Genomic DNA, 18,982 nt, shown 5'->3' with positions numbered 1-18,982 from the left:
CAGTTTCCAATTGCGCCAGCTCCACTGAGGATATCTAACTGCAAGATTTGCAATTGACGACTTGTTTACAATGTCCTCTAACTAGCCAAGAGTCTAACCTTTTGAAGCTGGCAAACCCGGCATCCACGTGACAGCGTGCATGTCCTTGGCAGGAAAAGAAATATTGTACACATTTCAAAACATATTGAATAAATTCTCAAATACTCTGGCTTTAATGTTAAGAAATTTATACAAAATGCAGAATACATCAGACTATGTTGTTCATCGATGAACCATGTGAATCAATTTGACCTGAAACCTGTCTGCGGTAAGTCTAGGTCGTGGATATGATTTATACCCTGTTGATCAATTTCATGTTAAAATAATTGTCCGCGATTAAAGAGAAAGGGGATATGTATTACATAAATAATTGACCACACTAAAAATAAATATGATTACGTGTTTGTCAGTTAAATACTTAGTTTAGTTTATACTAATTTAAGTAAGCTGGATCGTTATGAAAGCTTTAAGCTTAATTTATTCAATCTCGAGCCTGCTTCCTGGAAATACCAGTACTGGTGTCAAATTAGAAATCATGGTTGTGGCCCCAATTGGACTCGAACCCACCAACCCTGTGTTCATACACTGACACCCTAACCGCTATACCACACCCTTTTTTCATACATACCAGGTGTTTGCATGAGAACTCGATCCCTGTACTCTGAGCAGTCATGACCCTTCACATGAAATAACCCACGGTGTACTTGGTCTTGTTTTGTCCTACAAACATTTCGAAATTTTTAATACATATTGATACGCATATTTTTATTATGTTATGTTGTAATTACAAAGTTCTGAAATTTTAAACGTAACGTTTCACTTCGACTACTAAATGTATGTAAATAAATACATGAATCTTTCAAATTGTTTTTTGTTTTTGTTTTGGGTTTAACGCCGTTTTTCAACAGTATTTCAGTTATGTTCCGGCGGGCAGTTAACCTAACCAGTGTTCCTGGATTCTGTACAAGTACAAACCTGTTCTCCGCAAGTAACTGCCAGCTTCCCTACATGAATCAGAGGTGGAGGACTAATGATTTCAGACACAATGTCGTTAATCAAATAGTCAGGGAGAACATGCGCTCCGTCCGAGGATCGAACTCGCGACCCCGCGATCCGTAGACCGACGCTCTACCTCCTGAGCTAAGCGGGTGGGCCTTTTCAAATTATATTCAATAAAAACATGTTGCATTTATTTATGGCTATATATTTACCTGAACAATTATTAGAGTGGATCGAGAACCGGGGCTTGATACGTTCGTAAGTTTGTAGAGCCCAATCCAGCATATATAGTACTGCGTTCGGGCCATCGGTGTTTTTCCCGTCGGAACCAATTGTCTGATCTTACTCCATAAGAAAGTTTAGCTTTCGAGGAATGCCATCTATGCGGAAACCGAAAAGTTGGACCTTCCTTAAAGTGAGAAAGAAGAGCGGACCAATCTGTCTAGATCTGTGCGGTAGTGCAACATTCTGACTAAAGTCAAAAGTGTAGTGAGTGTAGTCCGGGTCCTCTATACACTTCGTAATGCACTCGTTTTATAACCCTTTCTCTCTCCTAAGAAATAAATTGCTAAATTAATAGCTGTGTGATAGACAAATTGACAATTTGTTAAGATTTAATCATGGCTGAATAGGAATATGAATATCTAACTCACATCTACTCATTTGTCCATTCCTTTACGTCATCGAGAGGGATGCTAACACTTAATATCTACGTAAGTAAGTAAGTAAGTAAGTAAATTTTATTATAGTGACATCGTGTTATGTACAATACCAATACATATAAATTGAAAATTTTTAACACCCGGACATGTTGGGCTTATGAGTCAATTTAAATTTTAAAAGGTTCGAAAGTCAATGTACATTATGATAAATACCATTAGATAATTAACATGAAAAAAGTGGAAATTTTTCAATAGGAAAAATTGCATTATGCCATTATGTGATAATATGTACATGTAACTTAATTATTTAAGTAGTAATCTTATTTCAAATAAATGTCTTAGGTACCTAAAAATGATCTTGCTAACATATCTGCCGTCTTAAATAAAAGATTAAAAATATTTGAAAAACTAGAATGTTTACATGTACATATTCCATATACAATACATATACAAATTTTGAAAACTATATTAAACATAGTAACGAGTTGCTAAACAGATTCACATGTTAAATAGTTCATTTTTTTGTGTTTCCTATTTGTTTATTTAAAGATACAATCTCCGTCTATTCATACTTTCAACTAAGAATTATGAAACATAATGATTTTGTACTACGTAAGTAAGCTTTTCTAGGTCTTGATTCTTTAGATTTACACAGCAACTTTATTCTTAAATCTACGTTACATTCTTAAACAATTCTGAAAACTTGTATTTCAACCAAACGATTCTCGAAAATTACTTATTTTATTCCAATAGTGTTTTAAAGTATTTGTTCATCGGAGGTAAAAAGGAAATAAGAAAGAATAATTAGAAATTCTATGTATAGTAATAAATATTAAATGTATCATACTTACGTTTTGAGCCACCGGTATGTGGTCTCGCAATTCTGTTGTTGCCTCTAATTTCTCAGGATCGGTTCACGCGCTATATCATCTTTTTGCAATGAGTACACATATCCTCTCTCGGTCCTGCTATAAGTATATGTGGTACGGTACACAGTTTGACAAAATGTTTTGAATAAAGTCAAAGAAACGGCCTTACATCCAGAACTAGAACTTCTACACAATGAAACATACTCCTCATGCAATGCATTTTCTTTTTTCTTGGTAGTGCCAGATGGCAGAAATATAGGGAGTATATTGTCCCGTCCCCTCGGAGCAGCTGGCTGGGGCAATCCTTCTTCATGGAATGACCCCTTTAGTTTTCACACGGTAACTGATTGTAAATCAGGTAATTTCTGCCAATAGCGAAAGACACCAGAAATGCTTTCCTGCATACTTAGTTCATTTAAGGTAAAGGTCTTCAGTCGGTGCACGCTTTCTCTCTCTGCCAAGTTTTATTTTATCAGATGGAAAAAACTCACTTTTTGTTGACAACCCTCATAACATACATATCCTTAGACTTATTGTCCATATCCTTTACATGTAATCTATGCATATAAATCTCTTGAAATGAAAAGTTTTTTTCTGACACATTTTTGAACATCCACATCACGTCCTAATAAACCTACGCACCCGCTCCCTGTCGTCTTCATTCTCGTCACTGTCGTCCTCGCTGCCCTCATCTGCACTCATTGCTCTCGCTCTAGCCTCAATGATATCCTCGATCACACTGCCTTCTCTTTCAATCTCAAAATCGCTGTCGGAAGCATCATTTGTTTAACTACTAGTCTATATGGTCTAACTGAGAGGAACACTGCGACCCAAAATGTAAGTACTTCAGATCCTACAAGAACATGAAATACCAAAAATTAATATCTTCGGTGAAAAAGAACTAATACCTATTCATTTATAGATATTTATTTAATAGGAGAGAAAAAAACTAATGTTCTGAAGAGGTTTAGAAATAACGACAGCGCTATTTATCAAATAATCATAAGCTACACTGACAAACAGCCGTCCACGTTTTACTATTCCACATAATTTATACTGAAATTCCTATTAATATACACGACTAATTACTTTTAATCTTAAAGGCACTGACCTGCAGATCTGGTTAAAATAATCTCTCTTTCAAATTCAAGTTTGGTAATATTATGATCATCAGAGTATGAGTTTCAGTAGTGAGTACTATGATGGTGCGAAGTCTTTGACCTCATTTGACCCCTAGCCTTTGACCAAAACTGACCAATGATGACCCAGTACCTTTGGTATAGTGAAAACCTTTGGTTTGACCAATTAAGAAAACACAGTTTTTAAAAAATTACTATGTGAAAAGCTCTAGTTTGACGAACGTAAGTCCCTGAGAGCTTTACGTCCGGACAGATAAACAATTTATAAAACAGATTTAACCTCAAGTTTTAAGTCAATATTGACCCAGTCGTTGATAATTTAATAATGTTTACCTTGTATTGCAAGGTAGAGTGGTTACAGTTTACTGACCAATACTGGTTTACAATAAACTATTTACATTTATTTACTAGCTGGCATTTCAAACAACATTGTTGCGAAGCAACGTGTAAACAAATATAACGTATTTCACAACATTAACCTATCTGATCAATAACACTAGAAGTTTCTTTGATTGTATAAAAGCAAATAACATTATACTGCAAACTTATAATACATACAACGATAGAAAGGAAAGAATTACTATGTAAGTTACATTTTGCTATCTTTTAACTAACTTTAGAAAAATAATCATATGTCTTTAAGCCTTTTTAACAAGGCTACCGTTATTATAAATTACGTAAATACTTTTCTAAATTTTACTATCGTAATTCAGATCTGGTTTTAAAATACATTAGGAATTTAAAATCACATCTGCGGGAAGATATATCAAACCCCGCTTTTTATGGGGAAGTGGTTTCCAGTTTGTTTAGTTCTGCTCATTGTTTTCTCGTTTGGGGCAAACCCTTTACTTTATCTGGGGACCAAATGCCGCTCTTCATGGAATTACACACCTCAACACGTGTATCATTGAAGGTTCCATGTTCACCGTCGTTTGAATACATCTGCGGATGTCTCTAAATTACTTTTTGTACTTTTAACATGTGTAAATGTGGAGTTCTGCTCAACCCGAGGCTAGAGGGCGTGGACGGTAGCATGGATTTCCACTACCGTCCATGAACAGGCTCAATCAAACCGAGCCTGCAACATTTTCGTTTTTGTCGTGTTGAGCGACCTGTGAAGTTTCCAATTTTTCTATTTTACAAACTTCGTAAGATTTTGGGTGATGGCAATTTTCCAGTTGTATTTAGTAAAATAATTAAACGTTTTATGAAAAGAGGTTATGACCCAACTGTTTTGAGACACACCGCATGTTTGGTGTTCAGCCCTTTTACAGTTGGATGCTACGCGTTCCTCTTTGATTGAGTCTGGCGGATCAAGTGGAAGACTATGATTTGTAGTTCTTAAATCCCACCAGGACTGAGCTATTTTGATTTCTGTCTTTTGGCCTGTTCCGTCGGGTCCTTAAGGGTGTTTCCCTTGTTGCTCTGTCTTCTGCAAATGCAATGAGTACATGCGTTTTAGGTTCTTAAGGATTGCATTTTTATATTATATCAACAAGAGCATTTTTGTGTTTTACATTAAATACCTTCTGTTGCCTTTACGTATGTTAGGGTTTCACCTGGCGGGGATTACTTTATTTACACTGTCTTGTGACTTAGGAACATGGTGGGGGTAAGAGTGAGGTTAGGTGCACCATAAACCGGTTTAAACTCCCCAGTGGTGGTTTTGCCACTGACCGTTCAAAGGCTTGTTTGTTAACGTTGACCTTATTCCATAAAAAAACAATTTTCTTTTTTTATTTTCAGGGATAACATTTACCAACGTTTGATTCCATTTATTGATTACCTGGAACAATTGTTTTATTAAAAGGAAAGGATATTATAAATATTATAACAAACGAGGACTGCACAAAATTCGTTTTTAAAAGTTTTGAATATATAAATCAACTTCACTGCTTAATAAAAGCAAATAATGGTAAAACTATATATGCTACTGAAATAAGCTAAATGAAAAAAAAAAATCATGAATTTTTAGTCAAAAGTGATGAATTTGCAACAGCCACAACAACAACAACTACTTCCAGACGTACCATCAACAAATATAAAACAATTAATTCTTCGCAAGGGAATTTATCTGGTAGTGTTTCCGGGGAGTTCGTCGAGCTACTGTTGTACATGTCAGGATGTGTTGATACATAGCATTTGGAAGTGATAATAATTTTACGTTTTAGTATCTAGTCGGAATTAACCAAACTGTTTTTATACAGTTGGACACGGCTGGTTGTGTTAGCATTTTCATGTGGAATATTTGAATGGCACTTTTCTGCGTTCCAGTTCATTCATTTCATTATTACAACTTGATGTTGCACGACTCATAGGTACAGTGGTGAAGAGCACATACTTTATGTGTCAAGCCGCCCTATACATAAACATTGAATGTAATAAAACGAAAACAAAGGAAACCCGGTATAATGAAATAAAAATGAAATTGGAACAGAAGATGATATTGAAACCTGCGAACCATCAACTTTAGATGAATGTGTCAAAACTTCAAAAAACCTAGAAGATATCGGATGTTGACTTTTTAGAAATTATTAAACCACATTGCGTAATTGTTCTCACTGAAACTGAAAAACTCTCATTATAATTTAGATATTGAAGGTCACTGTGCATATCATTTATATGGAAATAAGTCTCCTAACACCAAAAAGGGACGATATAGTGGAGGCATTTCAGTTTATTATAAGACATATTTACGTGATAAAATACAAGTTGTTGATAAACATCAATGTGGTATTTTTTGGCTAAGGATATGTAAAAGTTTGTTTCATTTCAACTCTGACGTTTATCTATGTTGTGTATATGTTCCACCTCACGATTCAACAGTAATAAATCGTGCTGAAATTGATATATTTGAACAGATAGAATTAGGAATTGAAAAGTTTAAGGCCCCAGGAAAAAAATTTCTGAATGGCGGCTTTAACAGTCGCACAGCAGATGAGTCTGATTTTATGCATTTTGACAGATTTTTGGATACAAGTAATAAATTAGAAGTAAACTTATTTACTCTTCCTAGAAGTAATGTAGATAAAATCTTAGATGTACAAGGAAAACGTTTAATTGAACTTTGTAAAACGATCAGTCTTTTGATAGGTAATGAGCGCTTAAATGATAGTGATTTCACATTTTTAATGTAAATGGTCAAAGTGTTGTAGATTATCTTTTATTAAATCAAACAGACTTTGCACTCGTACAGCAATTTGAAATATTGCCAATTACCGAATTTTCAGATCATTGCGCACTTCATGTTTGCATAGAACGTAGAAGCACACCGAATGTATCACGTGTCGAGAGTACCGCGCAGGAACTATTTATCTCGTGGGATGATACGACCATTAACACATTTCGATCGAAACTACTTGACAATAGTTTAATACTTGAGCGCCTTATTTCAGATTTGAATAACAATACGGTCGATGATACGGTGCGGTCTTTTACTTTAATTATGCAAGATAATGCATTCAGCGTATTTGGAAAAACACGTTCATCAAAACCAACTGTTGATTTAAATAATGATGGTAAAAAGAAATGGTTTAATCAGGATTGCTTCCTGGCACATAAAAAATTTAATAAAGCTAGAAATTCTTTTTTTTTGAAATAGGTCAGTTGAAAACAAAACGGCCTTTTTAAATTCAAAAAGACAATACATGAAATTAAAGAAAAGGCATAAGCGTATATTTCAACGTAAAGAAGGCGAGCGTTTAGCAAATCTAGCGAAATCGCAACCAAAACGCTTTTTGGAAAAATGTAAAATCGCAATATAAAGCTGTTTCTAAAGATTCACAAAATGTTACAGTTGATTCTTTATTTACACATTTTCATAATTTGTATAGCTCTAATGCACCAAATGATCGTAATATTGGTGATAATATGACATTTTTCTGATGTACATGTTTCTGATAACGATCTAGACAAAGACTTCTCGGAAACTGAAGTAAAAAAATGCAGTATTTGCTCAGAATAATTCTAAAAGCCCAGGGACCGACCATTTAATAGCGGAAGTGTTTAAACATCCGTTTGATATTATATCTCCACTTCTTGTTAAAACTATACAATAAAATATTTACCGACGGTTCATTCCCAGAAAGTTGGAGCGAAGGTATTATTATTCCAATATTTAAAGGGGGTGCTCCGGAAGCTAAGAATTTCCGAGGAATCACTTTAAATAATATTATATCAAAAATATAATCAAAACTTCTTGTAACACGGCTCACAATCTGGGCTGATAAACACCAAAAGTTAGTAGACAATCAGTTTGGATTTCAAAAGAATACATCTACTATTGATTGTATTTTTATTTTGCATGCTCTCATATCTAAGAGTCTAGCAAGTAAAAAGAAAGTATATGTAGCCTTCTTAGACTGGGAGAAAATGTTTGATAAAATAGATAGAGTTTATTTGTGGCAAAAATTGCTAAATGCGAACGTAAGCACAAAGTTTATTCTAGCAATTAAATCAATGTATTGATCAGTTAAGTCGTTTATACGTTACAAATCAACAAACTCAGACTTTATAAACTCGACCATGGGGGTAAAACAAGGCGATCCGGCCAGTAGCATTTTATGTCTTTTCTTTTTAAACGATATAGTTAATAACGTTAATACAAATATTGATGGTATTTTGAACATTGATGACTTACAGTTATTTCTACTATTATTTGCCGATGGCGCAGTTGTATTTGCACACGACCCAAATTCTTTACAGTCTATGTTGAATGACATAGAAGAATATAGTAACTTATGGGGTCTACGTCTTAATGTGAACAAGACCAAGGTAATGATCTTTGAAAAGGGTCGACATACTCATTTTGGTTTCTACTTGTATAACAACCGCATTGAACTTGTAGACGCATTTAAGTACTTAGGCGTATATTTATATAAAAACGGTAATTGGAATCGTACACAAAAAAGAATTGCCCAACACGGTTCGTATTCATTACACAACCTTTTTGTAGTATGTAACCAGCTAGATCTACCAATATCACAGAAGTCTAAACTATTTGATTCATTGGTTGCTTCTACGTTAAATTATGCCGCAGAAATCTGGGGTAATCATTTAGGACCGTACGTCGAACTTATACACACAAAGTTTTGTAGAAAAGTACTAGGTGTTAAGCGTTCTACGAATTTAAGTGCGCTGTACGGAGAACTTGGTAGAGTTCCGATGAGTATAAATAGAAAACTTATCATGATTAAATACTGGGTTAAGTTACTAACATCTAAAGAAAACTCAATACTGTTCAAAACTTATAAGATGTTAAAAACTGATGTCGACCAAAATAATACATATAGTAAATGCAACTGGGCATTTCAAATCAAACATCTACTCGATGAGTGTGGTTTGTCATATATTTGGCAAAATCAATTTAATATGCTGATTAACTATAATAGTATAAATCAAAGAATACTTGATATGTTTTATCAAAGCTGGTATGGATCTATTAACAACTCCCGACGCTTAGAAACATACAATACTTTAGAATATAATTTTGAGTTTGAAAAATATCTAGATTTTATAAAAGGTAAAAGATTCAGAATGGCTTTAACAAGATTTCGAACGTCGTCTCATGACTTGGCTATTGAAAAGGGTAGATATACAAGTATGCCAAGGAATGAAAGAATTTGTAAAAACTGCAATTTTGGACAAATAGAAAACGAATATCACTTTTAGATTACATGTAATAAGTACAAGGATTTAAGAAAAAAACATTTGAAACACTACTATTATACTTGACCTACATTACAGAAATTTACCAATTTGTTAATGTCAGATTCTAAAACAGTGTTAAAGGTTTATCGAAATATTTATATTTTGCAAACTTATGTAGAGAATGAACATGTTGTCAGCTCCGTCGCATGAATTCAGTCTAACCTATATTTCACTATTACTGTGTAGTTTATACTCCTTGTAAATCCAGTCTTCAGCTTATATATATATATGTTTTTGCTATAAGCATATAATTGTATGTTTAATGCAATAAACTATTTGAGTTGAGTTGAATATAGTTGATAATTCATGTAACAAAGGTTGCGTTTTAAAGAAATATTATCAAAAAAGGAAGGATTTATAAAAAAACACTAACAAAGCATGGTATCTATCAAACACGTATTTCAAGAATTACGTAGATAAATGTTGTACAAACAACTGAATCTGTTCAACCGTAGCAGTATGCCATACTTATACGCTTGCCTGAATGTTATGATATTTTCATGTAGTTAAAATCATTCAACCATATGATTATGGTGTAATCCTACGCATGACTGAATGCTATGATATTTTGATGTTATTGAAATCATTTAACTGTAGGATTATAGAATAATCATACGCATGGCTGAAGATAGCGGTATTAGTAATGTGTGAATTAGGAAATAATTATTTGTTCATTATGTTCTTTACATTATTAACTCTCAGTATTTTATACAATAAATCATAAATGTTTATACCATCTAGTAACATTTTTATAAAATATAAATGAGTTTACAGAATAAAATATATCGTTTGAAAGAAACAATATACTGATAATTTAAACCCTCAATATGTTAAAACGAAAAACGGGAGAATTTTGCTTAAGGCAGTTTGTTCTTCTTGTGGCAGAAATAAATCTACGTTGGTTAAAAGTACAACAGGAGGTAATTTAGATATTCATAAAGCAATATTACTTTTATTACCTAAGAAAGGTTTAAAACTTCCAGGTTATAACTATTGTGAGTTGGAAATGACATGTCAGTGACAATAATTGACTCAAAATACATTTGTTTATAAAAATCCTTAAGGCGATGAAACGGAGCATTTTAAAATTGATGAAACAATTCTGAGTTGTTGACTTACTTTTTTTCATACGTCATTAAAAAAGAAGTTTAAAAAGACATGTTTATAACTTTATCACAGACATACAGTAAAAGAATAGATCTAATTAATTATACAAATAACGCGGTTAAAAATTTTAAAATGTTTTAACTCGCAGCTAATAATATAAAATCTCAATATGGTTTGCAACTCGGCATCAAAAAATAGTACTTTGTCGTTTTTGACAGAATAAAAGTTTTACAGGATTTGTTGGGAATTGATCTCGCATACTACTGACACTAGACATAAAATTTCATTTCAACCGTCGTGCGTACCGATTGCTTCACCGAGACTTGTATACTGTATACAAACTACGTCATAATTTTTACATAAAAGAACTATCTATATATGTCTACTAGTTGTGCTATGCATGAGTTATATTTCTTGTCTCTATAACATTTATGTAAACAATAACAATAACAATTTTCTTTTTAATTGCACTTTATTCTTTCTTTTGGAATGCCGCTTAAACAAAATCAACTTGCATATAATCCCGAAATACAGTTCGAGTAGATCTAAAACATGTAACTGATAATTAAAATGTCTAGATCTACTTTCAGTTTCACTTTTTCATAAAACTCGCCTTTACGTATGCTAGGGTTTCACCTGGCGGGGATTACTATTATTTACACTGTCTTGTGACTTTAGAACATGGTGGGGTTAAGAGTGAGGTTAGGTGCACCATAAACCGGTTTAAACTCCCCAGTGGTGGTTTTGCCACTGACCGTTCCACGGCGGTGCCCCACTATGTTCCTATATTTGTTTGTTTTGTCCTTTGTGTTTCATTTCTTGTGTTGTGTGTGAGGGTAGTTCGTGTGTGTCTTTGGGGAGGCTGCGTGTTTTGAACGTGGCTTTCCCTGTTGGATATTCTTCATTGTTTTCTAAACATTTAATTTTCTGATAAAAACAACTCTTGGTTATCAGTTTCATGATTAGAACAAAACTCCCGAGTATCTGTTTGATGTTCGGTTGCTTAGAGATGAGCACGTTATCCTGTTTCCTTCGAAGGCTAAAAATTGCGAAAAAAGTGGAAATTCAATATGAGCCGGACCGAGTGTAAAGCTGATTTCTTTCTGAAAATGTATATTTTAGTAACCTTATTTTCTCAGCAAAACTTCAGCTTGACACCAGCTCCGGCTCACTATGAAATTCGAGCATGTAGTGTGTAAATTGCGTGTAAAAACGGTAAAAGTCACGGACCTTGAGTATTTTAAATGACTGAGTCGTACAAATAACTTATTTTTGAAGTTTTTTAAAGTCATAGTTCTAACGATTATGATCTTCTTCTTTTTTCTGTTTCAGACAGTTAACATTTTCATATTCTAATTCTTTAGGGGGCCATTTCGCATATCTTATCATACCCCGTCCTTCGAAAATGTAATTAGGGATCAAGGTTATGACGTTTGTAATCCAGAAGAACTGGTTAAAGACTTATAACTTATTTGTGGTTGAATTGAAGCTGAAAATAGTAATGAGAAACTGAAAAACGGAGGTATTAGCATAATTGATGAACTATTAAAAATAAATAAATTGTTACCAGAACAACATGAAATGTTATATAAAAATTATTTTTCCTGAATATATAAATGGAACAAAAAATAGTGTTATGCTCTGAAGCTGTTAAAAACGATAATAAAAATACTCCAAGCGATTTTACAGTTAGATTCTGTCGTTCCTTAATTTAAGATAAAAATAAAACTTATGCTGTTGGTTTGCATAGTATTAACACTATGACTTACTCTTGGCATAATGTTAGTGATGAATACGATAATAAAAGAATTCGTTATAATAATATTTGGGAATATCCAATTTTGCTTGGATTTGAGAAAATTTATTTAGACAAAACCGAATGGGGAAATACAACACCAAATATAACTAACTGTGTGGATACAATTTACATTCATTGTGATCTTATTGACAATTCACTTGTTGATGGTAATTTTAGTAACATTACCTATGCTTTAAGTACAGCATATTTAAAAATAGTTTATCCATTTACTAAAGAACCAAACAGAGTTGGATTTCTGAAATAAATAAAAAATATTATCAATTCAATTAGAATATAAATTACAGATGTGTATGGTAAAATATTCAATTTTAAAGAAATAAGTTTTACACTAATTTTAAAAGAAAATATAAATATATAATGTACAAGAAAGTTTATGATAAAAAAAGGAATGATTATTTATGTTGATGCTTGGAACGGAGAAGAAATTATACAAGGTTCAGGTATCTTTGACACTTTAACAAAATTGTTTTTTATCTTCTGTTGCATCTTCAGATGGTAGTGCTGGAAAAAACTCCTGAAACTGCAGGAAAATCTGCACTTGAAAGTAGAACGAAAAAGATTGGAACGGAAGTCGGAAATTTAGCTGCTAATAAAATTACAGTAAAAGTAAGTTTTAAAAAGTCCGTTCAGGCTCGTTCTAACGTTACAAAACCTGCTGTTAATAATTTAATTGCTAAGAAGTTACCTTAATCCCCTGATGTCTGCGGCAGCTTCAGCACGGCGTGAAAGTATTAACAGATTAATTTAATTTATAAAAACAAAGGTAAAATAAAATAATATATAATATATACATGTTTAGAACAAAACAGTATCGTGAAAGATACGAACTATTCAATTAGATACACCTTTAATTTCTGCCTTGGGAAATAATGTTAAACAACAAGAAAGCTGGTACCACTTAACAATTAATGATAGAAGTTCACATTTTGATTGGTTTACTGGTTATTTTCAAGTAAGTTTTAAAGTTAATAAACTTGCTGATGGTAATAATTATGCTGATGGAGATCAAATTGCTTTAATTAATAATGCAGCTTCAATCCATGATCAGCTAATAATTAAACAAAATGGAAAGATTGTCTATGATTGTAATAATTTATACAAGGTAATAAAACTTAATGTAAAAAATTAGTTGAACTATCTGGTAATTAGGTAAAATAAACTGGAACAAACGAATTTATTTATTCAGATTATTTGATTGATTGATTTTAGTATATAAAACACATGGAATGGTACAACAAAAAATTTCAAATATCACATTTACAATGACTAGGAATTAAAACATATTGAAAGACAATTAAGAAACATTACTAATTTAAAATACCAAAAACCTGCAGAAAAAATGTACCAGGACATGTATTCATATACCCAGGATGACACAAAAAGGGGAATGTGAAACCCTTTATTTCCATTGTTGTCCTGGATGAATGATGATATGTCCTAGCAAGGCTCAACAATTTGTAATAAATGGTGGTAACTTGAGCAAGTCTTCAGCAGTTTTTAAAAAATAATATCACAGACTTCACAGTAAAACAAATCACAGTATAATTAGAACAGACAAATGTAACTACAAGCTATGTAGATGACTTTTTACTGAAACCTTGAACTGCTGCATGTTTGCAGAATTTTTAACATTATGTGGCAAAATATTCCACAAAGAACAACCATTATAGCTGAATGACTTTTTACCAAATCCTTTGACTTTAGGAATGCTGAAACATGACCCGTTACTAAACCTGGTATTGTGGCTATGTACAGAACTGGCTTGAGTAAAATACTCATTCATGTAAGAAGGGGCAGAACCTGAATGTATTTTAAAAACGTGATTTAGAGTTACTTGTTCTACTTTTCTTGTGACAGGTAACCAGCCAGACTGTAAGAAGTGTTCTGTATCAATATGACTTCTTTGATCAAGTCTAAGGACAAACCTAATGATCTCGTTTTGAGTAACCTGGAGCCTATTCTTCAGACTCTGAGAAATGCCATAGTACCATACAGAGAAGGCATAGTCAAAGTGACATTGGATCAAGGACATGACTAACAATTTCTTAGTGTACAATGATAAAAACTTTTGTTTTCTGTATAGAAACCTAAGTCTTGCATTTGTTTTTTTAATGATTGATGTGGCCATGGTCTCATAACTGAAACATTGATCCAATATAGCACCCAAATATTTAACAGAGTCGGTGTGCTTAATCATCGTACCATTACATACTATATGGAGATTATTACTCTTTTTTTTTAACCTGGGCTTTGAGCTAAAGAAAATTGATTTTGTTTTTCTAGGTGCAATGACAATTTGTTTTCAACTAACCAGTTACTAACTCGTTCAAGATCCTGGGTTATCAAACGCTCAATTTCTAGTTTACATTTGCCAGACACTAAAATGGCAGAGTCATCTGCATACGAAAAGAGTTTGTTATTTACAACACCTGCCATGTCATTTACATAAATTAAAAACAGTAGAGGCCCAAGTACGGAGCCTTGAGGCACACCACATGTGATATTCGCAGATGACGAAAGAACTCCAGATATGTCTATACATTGTTGTCGACCAGATAGATATGATTGAAACCATCTGATAACATCCGGACTAAAACCTACCATTGTGAGTTTGTCTAAAAGAATAGAATGGTCAACTGTATTAAACGCTTTTTGCAAATCAAGCAGAATCATGCCAGCATAATTACTTTTACCTAAATTATACATTATATAGTCAGACAGATGTATTAAACATGTATCTGTTGAAAAAGAACTTCTAAAACCTGATTGAAACTCGTATAGTAAATCATCAAATAATTTTCAAGTTGGTCATATACAATTCGGTCAAATATTTTAGAAATAATACATAGAATTGATACAGGTCTGTAGTTTCCTACTTCAGTTTTAACACTCATTTTATATAAAGGAACAACACGTGCAACTTTCAAATCATCTGGCACAACTCCTTTTATTATAGACAAATCAATAACATGTGTAAGTGGACAAGTAATAATAGATTTTCCATCTTTGACAAAACGTGATGAAATACCATCAAGACCTGTAGCCTTACTAACACTGAGTTTGTTCAAGTATTTCAATACTTTGTTTACTGTAACAATTGAAAAAGAGCAACTATTGCGGACAACACCTTGTTTGAAATAGAAATTAGAAACAAAAGCTTTACCAAACTGTCCCAAAGACTTTGGCAATTTAAGATTTGATGCAACAGTTGTAAAAAAAGTATTGAAATGGTTTGCAACATTAAGCTAATCAAAAACAATGTCATCATCAATATTGACCCAATATTTCCAGAGGAACTTTTACCTTTTCTAGATGGCATACCTAATTCCTTGAGTGTCTTCCACAAAGACTTAGAATCATTTTCATTATCAACAATAGAGTTTTTTTAAAAAGTCTCTTTTAGCAGAGTATATAAGATGCTGAGTTTTATTTCTAAAAATTTTAAAACTTTCATAATTTTCAGGGGTTTTGACTTTTTTATAAGAATTAAAAGCTTTATCTCTGTCCTTGATATGCTGTAAGATTTCATTAGTAACCCATGACTCAGTTCTTTGTTTAATTCTTACTGCTTTCAATCGAGCAATGTTATTAATCACTGACAAAAATATGGATTTAAAACTGGACCATGCATCTATAACATTGTCACATAGAAGCACAGGTGACCAATCAGTGTTAATTAAATTCATCTGAAAAACCTCTTTGTTATAGTTTTTTAGGAATCTCACTTTGACTGTATTGTGTTTGTTTATAAAATCTTTAGTGGTTTCTCTTGTACAGTATATAAGTGAATGGTCATGGGAGGAGTCTTCTGATGTTTAAATGAATAAAATGAAGTTCCCGCTTCTCAAAACAACGGGAATTATTTGTAGATACTTCTGGGTCACTAGCCACAGGACCAGGGCACGGATGTATATCACCACATAACAACAAATAAACAGCAACACTATTGCTACGTTTTGAATTATAAACATATGTATTGTTCTGTTTCTTTTGAACATGCTGAATTATCATAGACTGTAAGCTGGCTATATGTAATTACATTCCTGGTCTCTTCATCACAGTAAGACAAACTTGTCAAATCACAATGGTTTATACAATTTGCAATTTTGTTAGCAGTTAAGAATAATATCAACAGAAGTCTAAAAGCATCCATTTTAGCTTCACAGATTGTTCCAGAAAACACTTGATAAATTTAGTGGTATAACACTTTTCAATGTCTGGTCCTTGTTATCGTTGAAAACACTATGAATAATATATTGAGTTTGCACAAAATGCAGCGTAAACATCATATAAGTTGAAACTATTTATTGACTGGATAAGCCTCTTCCTAATAGATGATAATCTGATATTGTCTAACAGCGTCTCCTTATCGTGTACCGAAGTGGGTGGGGTGCTGGTTACCAGGTAGATATCAGTTTATATGGACATATGTATTCAACTAAATGCCTATACACAATTAAACAGTTTCTTTGATTATAAAAAGATAAAAGTATGTGTAAAATACTGTGTAAAATACTGAACAGGAAGTAAACTGTACTTATAATTTTACTGATAGTGCTGAAAGTAGGGATAGCTAAGCCGGATTTAATAAAGGTTTTGCTTCTAGAAAGGTATTAATCCAGGGTGGTGATAATGTAAATGCTAAACTTCCGTTAAATTATTCATTTTTTCAGAGTTTGGAACAAAACATGTAACCACCAAGTCAAATTAAATAACATTACAATTAACAATTGATGATGAATTAATTTACAGAGCTAATAGTCTACCTATATATCCAGAAAAGTGGCCTAGGAATTGCCTTTGATGGCATTTTTTGTTAATGCCCGACAGCCATGTTCATTGTTAAACTCATAAAAATTGAAAAAGTTTCAGGGGGCTGTCGCCTTTTAAGGGTCATAGTAAGGTCACAGCACAAGGTCAAAGATCAATAAGTGCATTTTTGTTATAAACGTCAGATTTTCGCCATTTTTGCTACCTTTTAGTATAAACTTGTAATTTTTCGGTGATAATTATGAATTTGAGAAGTAAATAAATTACTTTGTTTAGATTTTTTGCATTTGAGACTGGCACAATTCAAAACGACTAGAGTTATTTCTTAAGAATGAGATTAATTTGTCGTACACTCTGATATTTTGTTCATTTATAAAAGCTAACTTTTGCTCGAAATAGGGTTATTCGCGTACTACTCTTGGCTCGAACTCATTGCCAGGTCTATATAATGTGCACTTCTCGTTGGCTTGTACTGCTGATATCTCGAACATATTTTGCATGTCCCGTCGAGCACTAGCGAACATAGTTTGACTGTAATTACTGATAGATCTAAAGATTCTTTCGGAAGCATAGAACTCAAGGACGTAAAATAGCAAACTCAGTTTGATTAAGTCTGTTTGTGAGTATGAAATGTGCAAATTCTCTCAAGCATTATCTAAAATGGTATATACTGTCAATTAAAATATATTCCAGTGGTTTACGCATGTGCTGTAGTAATTTCAGGAATGTGTGGGCGTTTAGGAATACCATCTATGTACAAAAATTAAGCGATATCAAATTTTGAATATAGATATTAGATAACCGCAAATATTATGTTGTTTTTATTTTCATTCAATCAGCATGAAAATGTTACTCATCATATTTTTAAATCAGCTAAAAAATATTTCTTTGCACATTAACATTAGGCTGTAATAAGGACTGGTAACCGCTCTTCAAGTGTTTTCAATATCTACAATTTTGTAACTACCAGTGTTTGTTTATGTTGGTTCTATCAATGTCACACTCAATAAAGGCTTAATAATTGTCAGTGGAAGTATATTTTTAGAATTATCTTTATGACTGTGAATATAGGGGTAAGCATGTTTGTTTGCCTGTAACAACGCCTTTAGATTTCCGGGTATTTGGTTTGTGGAAGAACCGGGTAGAGCAAACGTACCAGTGTATCACAAAGGAATCTGATGTTATAAAATGAAACAAATGTGAGCACAAGCTATAGACGTCTTAGTCTGGCATATTCAATCGACAGTATTTGTTTCTTATAAATCCATCGTTTTGAATTTCAAATCTCTTCTTCATGCTCAGTCTTCTTATCATGAAGAAAGTTATTTTTACACATTGTATATCTTTAAGTTACTATCGAACCGCCATAATTCATCATTTTGATTAGCTGAACCATCATCTGCCAGTAATCTTGAAGATATCGAAAGGTATATTTTCAATATTTCACTGAATCTGCCTTAATGTTACTGTTATTATAAATCTAAAGCAAACTATCGGATGTTTTATATCTTTATTTCTACATTTTAATTTGTAAAACATATGAATAACTAATGTTTCAGTGTCAAGATACTAGCTTTCTTTTCACAATGTAATCAAAGACACCCTGTCTGAAACCAAGTGTCAGAAGTGTAAATTGTTATATCTGATTCGTTTTCAACTGTTGTTTTGAACAGGAAGTGAGTGTGTGGAAGCAAAGCCAAAAATTATAAGATTCGAAAAAAAATGGCGTGCTGAATTTTCAGAATAAAATAATGCAAATGTCGCATTAAGAGCTTCGTTGATATTTCTTGAAATGTTCTACTTTATTACATTACAAATATGATGATAAATGTCTGACTGTTAGTAAAAAAGGAAACAAATTACAGCAAA

General features: G+C 32.7%; 1 protein-coding gene across 1 annotated transcript; it reads left to right on the top strand.

Moving 5' to 3' along the window:
- The first annotated feature begins 4,141 nt into the window (after window positions 1–4,141).
- Window positions 4,142–11,219, top strand: LOC123543357 (uncharacterized). The gene is made up of 2 exons (XM_045329435.2): window positions 4,142–4,292; window positions 5,455–11,219. The coding sequence occupies exon 2, from the start codon at window positions 8,233–8,235 to the stop codon at window positions 9,376–9,378; it is 1,146 nt and encodes a 381-aa protein (XP_045185370.2). The 5' UTR covers window positions 4,142–4,292; window positions 5,455–8,232; the 3' UTR covers window positions 9,379–11,219.
- Window positions 11,220–18,982: the final 7,763 nt, after the last annotated feature.

Source organism: Mercenaria mercenaria, chromosome 7, assembly GCF_021730395.1.
Source record: "Mercenaria mercenaria strain notata chromosome 7, MADL_Memer_1, whole genome shotgun sequence".
In the NCBI taxonomy this organism is placed as follows: domain Eukaryota; kingdom Metazoa; phylum Mollusca; class Bivalvia; order Venerida; family Veneridae; genus Mercenaria; species Mercenaria mercenaria.
This window is presented reverse-complemented; position numbering and strand designations above follow the sequence as displayed.

Coding starts and splice junctions, on each gene's coding strand:
- LOC123543357 (XM_045329435.2), top strand. CDS start 8,233: ATGGGGGTAAAACAAGGCGATCCGGCCAGTAGCATTTTATGTCTTTTC.